The sequence below is a fragment of the Caenorhabditis briggsae genome (genome assembly GCF_000004555.2).
Source record: "Caenorhabditis briggsae complete genome, chrI, whole genome shotgun sequence".
In the NCBI taxonomy this organism is placed as follows: Eukaryota; Metazoa; Nematoda; class Chromadorea; order Rhabditida; family Rhabditidae; genus Caenorhabditis; species Caenorhabditis briggsae.
The window spans coordinates 9,655,372-9,665,170 of record NC_013489.2 but is presented as its reverse complement, the minus strand read 5'-3'; the positions used below and the strand labels follow the sequence as shown (position 1 = coordinate 9,665,170).

The window sequence follows — 9,799 nt, the reverse complement described above, 5'->3', positions numbered from 1 at the left end:
AAAAAACACATTCTGCACCTTTTCATGTGATCCTTGCTAATGTTATTTTCCTTCCCAGTTTTTTATACTCATGAAAGTCTACTCGGTCCCTGTTGTCTGTACATTTAGTATTCTGCCTTTTTCTTCTTCTTTTTTCCACTTTCATTCACAAGAAAATAATGACTGTAAATAAAAATACATAAACGAAAAAGCGAGCAAAAAAAGCAAAGACACAGCAATACGAAAATTTCAGACAAAAACAAAGAGGCCCTTCTGTTCCTCAGCCAAGTGTAACAGACACGGACTGTACGAAAGAAGAGATCTTGAGATTTGTAGATATATTTTATAGTTTTCTGTAACCTAATTTAGAATATTCAAGATGAGTTCAGGTAAGATAATTTAGTTTGGTTGTAAATTATTCTGTAACCTCTTTTGCTAGAATTCTTCCACCGTCAAGGAGTGTTCAAACGTGTTCGATCAGTGATAATTCGTCCTAGTCAGTCGCCTTCTTCATCTGTTTCACGTGGGATTCTGACGAGAAGTCTCAGTGCACGCGGGGATGCTGAAAAGAGAAGAAGAACGATTCTGAGGCGACAAAATGCCATAGATGATGATGATCAAGAGTAAGTTGCAAGGCACAGTAAACTTGAAAAAGTAAACTTGGAAAAGTCTTGTTGTTAGCACCCTTCGCCGTAGACCAATTTGGCTAGAATCAACAGAAATCTTTCCCGAAATGATGCCAGTAATTCGTTCATTAGAAATTTTCAGTTCAACGTCTTCTTTCTACAACATTGTCTCCCTAAAGCAAAAATACTAGTTCGATTCCTATGACAATGCTTATTGTCTTGTTTTTGTCCTAAAGTACAGATTTCAACTCGATAACGTTTTACTCATATTATTTGCATTGCCTCATTCATTCGGTTCGAAAGCTAATGGGTTGTTTATTCTGGTATGTATGAAAAATCGAAACTATGGAGAAACGCCGATGGCTGTGGCTGAAAGTCCCACCACGACAGCTACCGTAACCTAAAACATTGTTTACTGGATTGATTTTTTTTTCACTGCTTTTCGTCGAGTTTTTCTGTTATTTCTCAATAAAACATGGGGGAAAATAAAATTTTTCTATAAAAATTGACTGGAAACGCACGAATGTCAAGATAATACATCTTGAAAACACCGTAAAACCTGTAATAGAAGGGCCCCAGAACTTTTAACTTTGACTCAATTTTTTTTTCAGTTCCTATCTATAGAAAAGTTGTGAACTAATAAATTGCTTATCATAATATCAGAAGTAATTTCTCAGTTGACACAACTTTGATATCTTGCATTGGAATTGAGATAATTGAGCTCAAACATGACAGTGTAGGGGCCCTTCTATTACATGTTTTCTGGACAATAACAAATAAATCGAAGGTTACGGTAGTTGTCTTTGTGGGGTCTTCGGCCACGGCCACCAGTGTTTCTCATCCACATCTTCAATTTTTTAATCTGAATAATAGGAGGTGGCTCAATTCACAACTTAATATGAATTTTGATTTTCTGATAACAAACTACACAAATTTACAACTCGTCATTTTGCTCCCATATATTTCCAAATCATGCGATTCCGTTTCCTAACTATGCACCAGCCGTAAAAATTTTCCGATTTCCTCTTTGGCTGTCATCATCATAAGAGCAACTCAAGACACACTCACTACACGGGACGCATTGGGAAAAGAGCTCAAGTATTTAGAAATTGATAAAGTCAACGAATTTATTATGCTATCTATGTGGTTAACGAGACACATATGGGAATGATAAGAAATTTGATCTAAAATTCTGATTAAAGGTTGAAAGGGAGGTTGGTAAGAAGAAGAAGACGGAACAAATCACGGTTTGGTTATGAAACCGAGATTTGTGAGCAGTGTTTGGAAAAGTGAATCAGAGAGAAAATTAGACTGATAGAGTGATTGATAAAAATGGGAAAAATTAAGAAGACAACAAAGAAAACGCGCTAAGTTTTCCCTTTTTTTAGATTAATTGAAGTCAAGGCTTTGAATGTTCATAAGAAAGTTTTTCCGCTTCTGGAAGCACCTTTTCTGATCCCTGTGTGCTAAATCGCACTCTTCTGATGGTGATTCACCGGGGAATGTGCGTTGCATCCCCCGCAATCACTTTCTTTTATTAAATTCTTTATCATGTAACCAGCATAAAAGCCCCTCTATTGTATCATTCTATATCGTTCAATAAACCAATGTAGTTCTAAAACACCATGATTTATCTGTTTCGAAAATTGTGTTTTGAGTGGATTTTTAAAAAATTCCGGGCTACTGTTTTTATTGTAGATGACTGTATTTGTATAGCTATACCATGTGTATAAATCAGACACTAATCAGTTCAGAAGGATTCAATTTTTGTGTCGATTCTCCAGATTTTTAAATGATTCTCTGATTATTCTTGAACATTTTCGTCGCTCTTGATGATTGGAGTTTGCTCTCGAAGTACTAGCATAAACTCCTAATTTAGTTCCTCAAACAAGTCACATTTCGGAGTGTTTCAGTTTTTAAATTTCACTCAAATTTATCCCACTTTTTGTTCCGAATGTAACAAACCGTTGGCTACAATCGACGATCACTACACCGTTTTCTCTGCTTGTCTTCTCGAAGTTTTCGGTGCGAAAAGTGTGTTTGAAGTGCGGGTTTCGTTTGTAATCTAATGTTTCCCCGAGCAAAAAAATAGATGTTGACCTCTGAGAAACTGTAGTTTGTATGCTACAGTTGTGGAGGAACATGGAAGTGGAACACTTGTTTTGGTAGGAACGGATTGCATTGAATTCCAGATTTTCAGTATTAGTTTCAATTAGTCAGTCAAACCTTCCGTTAAGTTACTGTAGCTACATGAACTAGATTGAGAATGGAAGATTTTTTAGAAGCAGTTTATTAACGTTTCTTTCACATTGTTGTCAATCAGATATTTCCCCTCAAAAACATATTTTTCTTTCAAAATTTGTGGACCTTTTCAGCCTTTTCAGCTATTTTTGAGTATTTTTTCTTTTTTTTCCGGATTTTTGGTTTGCAAATTGTAGTTGGACGGGACGATGTCCGTTAAGATTACTGTAGACTACTGTAGTTTCTTCGAAAAACATGAACACGTCTCTAACACTACGGGAAAAAAGTTTTTCTACATTAATCTACAGTAATCTTCGCGAACACCGTCCCATTGATTTGAAGACAAAAAATATGAAAAAAATTGGAAAAGAATCCTCAAAAATTGCTGAAAACGTTTGAAAGGTCAGAAAATTTCGCCGAAAAATAAATCCGGAAAACACAACGACTTTTAGGTTACTGTAGTTGTCGCTGTGGGACCTTCGGCCACGACCACTGACGGTTCTCTTCCACATCTTCGATTTTTTTGTATCAAAATAATATTGAGTAGCTTTCACAGTTCTATTACCGTATCCTTTTTTTAAAGAGTGTGTCCACCACATTTTCCGAGTCTTAAAACACGGTATCAACTAGACTACTCGTTTTATCTATCTTCAAAATTTTCATGTCTCTAGGCTAGGAAAATCTAGAAATTTGTGTGATAAAAAGAAATTCAATGAACCCATTTCCTACTGAAAAGAAGTGTTCAGTGACTTGATGTGGTGTGTGCTCAAAAAGAGAGAAAAACTGAAATGTAGAGAGATAGAATAGAGAAAGAAGAAGGAGGAGGACACTTTTTGATGGACGAGAAAACTTTTTTATCAGACGAGTCTTTGCCTGTGTTGATATGAATGTCAATATATACAGGCACATTACATATTGAGATATTTGTATTGTACTGTTAGAGAGACAGAAATAAGAACAGTTCTCACAATTTTTCTGCTACCTAACTTCCTAATTCGCCAAGTTGGCTGAATCCAGTTATTTTCTAAACTCTGATTCCTCGTGGTTGATGTCGTCTACCACGACGATGACGATGACTACTCGTCCGACATCTCTATCGGATTCTGGGGTCCAGCTGTCTCCAGATGCGGAAAGACCTTCTGAAACATTGACTTCCTTGGCTTCTCCCTTATCTGAGTAAGAGCTTTATTTTGATGTTTATTGATTAGAACCAATTAATAATAGTCAAGAACCAAAAACAATATTCTTATCGATTGATATTTGGCTTTCAGCTCAAACTCTTCTATGATGAACGATGATGAAAAAAGGTGATTAGAGAATAAAATCAAAAATAGGGGGAGATGACACATAAATGAGGCATAGGGCGCGTGACCTCAAATCCACGAAATTGGTTTTTCTGGAGAGCTAAAAAATGAAATGTTCTAAAAACTCCTGTTGTTTTGTAATGGTTCTTCTAAAGCGTCCCGCATCTCAAATACCATTGAATAATGGGTAACCTCCAAACATTAACCCTTTTTTATTCTAAATTTCCATATATTTTCAGAGGCGATGACAGTCAGAGAGCAAAAAGTCGGATGGAAAAATATTTTGCTGAGAAACCGGATAAGAACATTTTCATGGTGAGAATGATTCAATTTTCTTAATTTTCTTATTTAATAATTTCAGAAATTGATTCATCCTAGCTATCACGAGAGGAATTTGCAGTTCAAGAAGATATTTGTTGATAAAGGATTGATTGAAGATAGCGATCAATTTTTGGCTTGTGAGTTTTTGATGTTTGAAATTCAACAATAGGATTGATTTTGAAAACAATGTTCATTCGATTTAATAGATGAATCATAAACATTTACATAGATAACAAGTTGGGAAGATAATGAAAAAACGATCAGGCGATACATTGATAATAAATTTGTGCACTTTTGAATTCTGAAGAACAAGATTACGGTAATTGAATGATGCAAGCAAAATCATAAAAATTTCCGGATTCCAGATTCAGTGATTTTTTCATTCTGGATTCTGGATTCTGAGAAATAAAAACTTGCCCGGATTCCTTATTACGGATTCAGAAGAACTTTTAATTATCTTCCACGAGCAGTACTTTTCAAATTTCTGCTAAAGGACCTTAAAGAATTTTCTAAATATTTAGCATCTCTAAATTTCGGATTTTTTCCCTTTTTTGTACCGGAAATTAATTCTATTCCGGATTCCAGGAAATTGTTATTTGTCTGGATTCTGAATTCCGGATTCCATAAAATTATTTTATTCCGAATCCCGTTTCTCAAAAAAGTCTGTCCGAACATTTTTGATAACCATAGATCGAGCTATTTTTAATGAACATAACACTTACATGAAGAGAAACAAAAGTAAACTATTGAACAATTTCCCTTTCAATTCCAAATTAAATTTCAGCCTATTCCTGTGCCTACCAACGAGAGATTCTTGCCCAAGGACGAATGTTCATATCTCAATTTAATGTCTGCTTCTACGCTAACATCATCGGCTGGGAAACGACTTTGGTGATCCCTATGAAGGAAATCAAATTGATAAAAAAGATGAAAGCTGCATTCATTTTTCCGAACTCTATTCAGGTAGTTTCTTGAAATTCTATTAACAGACTGAATTTTTTTCTAAATACCTTTCAGTTTGAACGAGATACGGGGGAAAAGTACTTCTTTGCATCATTCATCAATCGAGACAAATCGTTTCAAATTCTGACGACAGCGCAGCAGAAAGTGGTTGGAGAAGAAGGAAGAGCAATGACGAGAGAAGAAGTTTGGGATATGGTTTATAAGGTAAAGGTTAGTGAATTCTGGATAAAATGAAGAACATCAGTCTTGGAATTCAAAATAGTTGAGCTGTTTCCAAAAAATCCATATGCAGGAATCACTGTTTCTGAAACTTTGTGTCCGAAAACAATTTTTGTTAGTTGACCAATTTTTGATATCTCTCACAGAAACCGAGATAAATTGGCCCAAGGTTAAAAGTTAAGAGGTCATTCTCTTAGAATTATATTTATTCCAAAATCCAGAAGCTCAAATACTTTCCCATGTGGATATTTCGAGATTACAGGCGTTTAAGTTTAGGAATCTTGGTTTAGAAGTTTTGAAGAATTCTTAGTTCTGTAGTTGTGTAATTTTCTGAATCTAAGGATTTGCCATTCTGATTGAGTAAACCTTTGGTTTACGGTAGGTACAGCGTAAAGAGTTTATGGGTCGAAACATCTGTCAGCCTTTTTGATGAATTTCAAAACCTAAATCTATTTTAATCAAATATTTCGAAATAAATTTGCAGGCTTTCCCATTAATAGAAGCTTGCTTGACGCTTCTTTCGATTGATAATCTGGAAGACCCTCAAATCAAAAAAGTCATTTTCATTATTAGTCTGTCTAAATATAAAATGAGTCTCTATCGAATTGCTGGTTGCTCATAGAACGGCGGGGGGTATGATAGACCGGTATCAAATCACGGAATGACGAGAAAATCTAGAGTTTTGAATGGGTCTCCAGTCGACGCATCATACTCATACAACTCTCACAAATCACGCTTAGAACACGTTTCCAGGACTCCGAGCTGACAATATGTGTTTCCTTCGTTTCCTCTTTCTTTCACACTCTCTCTGAAAACCACTTTATTTGCCTTCATTCTCTATTCCTTTCTTCTAGAGATGAGAGACTCAGCGCATTCGCTTTCTCTGCGTCTCTATCTCTCCCATACTGTTTTCTTTGACGTTTCGGAAGAGTTGCTGTGCTCGCCCAATCCTGGTTTTATCATTTTTCCACTCACTGAAACTCACTCAATTTCAAAATTGAATTTGAATGTTGTCAAGTGTTCAATGCATTGGTAACCACTCTGAAAACCTTTGAAAACGATTCTCTCTATCTCTTTCTCTCCGTGCCTTATTTTCTATTCTCTAGTTCCTTTTTTCTGGTTTTGTAGTCAAACATCCCGAGAGTGTTGACCTTATGGTCATAGTAGTCTTTTGGCCACGCCCCTCGGGTCTCTCTATTTCCATTCCATACCGCCCATATGTTATAAGGAATAAGAAATACCCACTGACCCTTACTATTAGATTCTGGTCTCAAGACAACCAACATCTCTTTAATTCTTTGTTGAAGCAAAGAAATATTCCTAACCTAATATGAAAATATTAGCTAAATTAGCTAAACAAATGACCGCTAGTTTTCTGAGAAATAATAGTTCAAGACGGGTTAAACAGGTTGGTGTTTTAGTCTTTTTTTTTGTTCTGATTCCTTAAAGAATCAGATTTTATCTCCGTTCTTTTCTTATTGAAATACTAGTTTCAATTGTTTTTCTGTTACCTTCAAACATCATGAGTATTCAAAAAAGTCCAAATATTTTGAACATTCCGAGTTCAAATGTAGAAACATTTTGAATGACATCATTGCCATAAACACTCCAATAGACTGCCATCCGAAACTTTGAGCTCATATATCTCGGTTTTTGTAGAAGATATCGAAAAATAATTAATTGATAGAATGCCCATCATAATATCAACAATATTTTGTTAGTTAACCAATTTTCGATATCTTTCACAGGAATCGAGTTAAATTGAATCAAAATTGACGGTTGGCATTCTTTTAGAGTATTTACGGTATTTCAAATTTATCGTAAATTTCCAACTTTTTCAGTAGGAAAATCTACTAGGGATACCCCAATATTTCCGACCCATTCAAAAAATCTTCTCCATATTTTTATACCCACTTCCTAATCGATCGTTCCAGAACCCGCAGATTCATACGCCTCCGGAGGGAAGTTCACCAGCCTCAACCAAGAACGCCTCAACGGAAAATATGACAGTGAGTTCGAAGAGTTTCATTCGTCATCAAAGCAGTCAATAGGAAAATGATCGGTTTTCTGATATTTATCTTTCTCTGTATTTTGCAACGAAAAGACGTTGAAAAAATTGAAGAGCAAATAGTGAGAAAACGATGAGAAAAGAGAGTGATGGTGACAGTACTTGTTACGAAAGAAATCGTTTCATTTGATAGTTAAATAGATTAAAATCCCTCCTACAAGCTCCTATCAAATTTACAAGAACTCTAAATTTCAGAATCTGAGCTCTCCTTCATTTAATGGATCAATTTCCCCACGCACTGAAACATCTGCAGTATCAACACTGAAAAATATTGATAAGGATAACACTTCTCAAAGTTCAACATCTTCTGATTTCCACGATGATGATTCTGCTCATCTCTCTGAGCAATTCGATATGGATGAAGAAGAGATCGCTTGTCCATGTGCTGAGCATTCTGGACGTCTTCTGATGGATAAAGAAGTAAAAGTTTCTGTTGAGAAGTTCTATGAACTGGTATTCACAGAAAACGATTTCATGGCTGAATGCAATAAGAAGACAAAAGTTGACTCGTATGTGGCTGCAATGTGGCATCGAAATCATCAAGGAGAAAACACCCGTACCTGCACTTATACCGTATACGTTGCAAATCCACTGGCATCCAAGGACATTGTTGTGAATGAGAAACAAATTCTGACTCATTTCCCCAATCCAAAACATGGATTCAAAATGCAAAAGGAGACACAGAACTCCGGAGTTCCATACGCAGATCATTTCACTGTTAACTGCCAATACTGTGTTTCGAGAATCGGATCCGCTTCGTGTCGTGTCAAAGTTTATGGAACGATTGTTTATAAGAAAAGTGTATGGGGTGTTGTGAAGAACTTCATCGAGAAACCAACCTACAGTGCATTGGAGGAACATTATAAAATATTGAACGCTATGTTTGATGATTATGCGAAGAAAAATCCTGAGCCCGAGAAGAGGTATTTCGTTATTGATTCGTATTGTTTCATTTGAATATTATATTCCAGATCCCTCACATCCGTCAACTTCCCACAAATCACAGAGTCAACAACAACAAAAGAATCTGAAATTGAATCGAAAAATACACCAGAACTTCGTCACCGTCGGTCCAAAAAGTCAGATCGGCTGATTGCTGGTGGAGAACACAGCAAACTGTCTGATGAAGGATCGTTGGTTTCTTCTGACATGCACTTCCGAAGTGAAATTTCTCGTGGAATTCAACCGATAACGGTGACTAGCTCTCCAGAGTACAAACCTTTCTTGTATATGATCACTGGTTTGCTCGCCGCATTCCTTATCCTGAATCTTTTCGTTCTTCGTGGATTTCAAAAAGAATCAACTGCTCAAGTTATCAGGTGAGTACAAATAATCTGGTGCAAAAATGAAACTATGGAAGAGAAACGCCGGTGGCAGTGGCCGAAGGTCTCACAACGACGATTACAGTAACCCTGAAATATTTCACTTCTCTCGGCTTTTTTGTTTGCAAATTGCAATTCGAACGGACGATGTTCGTAAAGATTACTGTAGATTACTGTAGTTTCTTTGCAACAATAATCACGTAAAAATGTGGAAAGACTGCGAGCATTTTTTTTCCAAATAGTTTTGAGGTTATCAGTTTTTTACAGTAATCTCTGCGAACACCGTCTTATTGATTTACAGACAAAAACCTGAACAAATCGAAAAAGAATAGGCAAAAATAGCTGAAAAAGTGACAAGGGTCTAAAAATTTGGCCGAAAATAAATCCGGAAAACAAAAGGACTTTTAGGTTACGGTAGTTGTCGTTGTGGGATCTTCTACAGCTCCGATGTTTTGTACCAAAATAATATCGTGGTGTAATAATTTAAATTTTATATTTTTCAGTAAAAACGAAGAAGATCTCACTCAAATGTTGTCTGCTTTGATTGAGCAAGTCAAAGAGCTCAAAGAAAAAGTAGATCAAATGAACAAAAATAATTAAGTGGTCTTCCGCTCATTTCCTCTCACCTTCCCTGTTCTGTACATAAGATCCTCATTTTCATTCTCATCCATTCCAGTTCACTTCCTTCCCCCCGTGTTGTTTTTATTCACTTCTCATAAGCCAAAAGTCCCATTTTTCTCCCATCGAAATAGTCAC

At 36.0% G+C, this 9,799-nt stretch overlaps 2 protein-coding genes across 2 annotated transcripts; both read left to right on the top strand.

The window, feature by feature from the left end:
• Window positions 1-358: 358 nt before the first annotated feature.
• Window positions 359-606, top strand: CBG12619 (the record flags this gene model as incomplete). The annotated part of the gene is made up of 2 exons (XM_002640074.1): window positions 359-368; window positions 419-606. 2 exons carry the CDS (start codon window positions 359-361, stop codon window positions 604-606), a joined length of 198 nt encoding a protein of 65 aa, XP_002640120.1.
• Window positions 607-3,894: 3,288 nt separating this feature from the next.
• Window positions 3,895-9,643, top strand: CBG12618 (the record flags this gene model as incomplete). The annotated part of the gene is made up of 9 exons (XM_002640073.2): window positions 3,895-4,022; window positions 4,390-4,465; window positions 4,512-4,608; window positions 5,256-5,434; window positions 5,489-5,638; window positions 7,588-7,662; window positions 7,917-8,644; window positions 8,693-9,040; window positions 9,547-9,643. 9 exons carry the CDS (start codon window positions 3,895-3,897, stop codon window positions 9,641-9,643), a joined length of 1,878 nt encoding a protein of 625 aa, XP_002640119.2.
• Window positions 9,644-9,799: the final 156 nt, after the last annotated feature.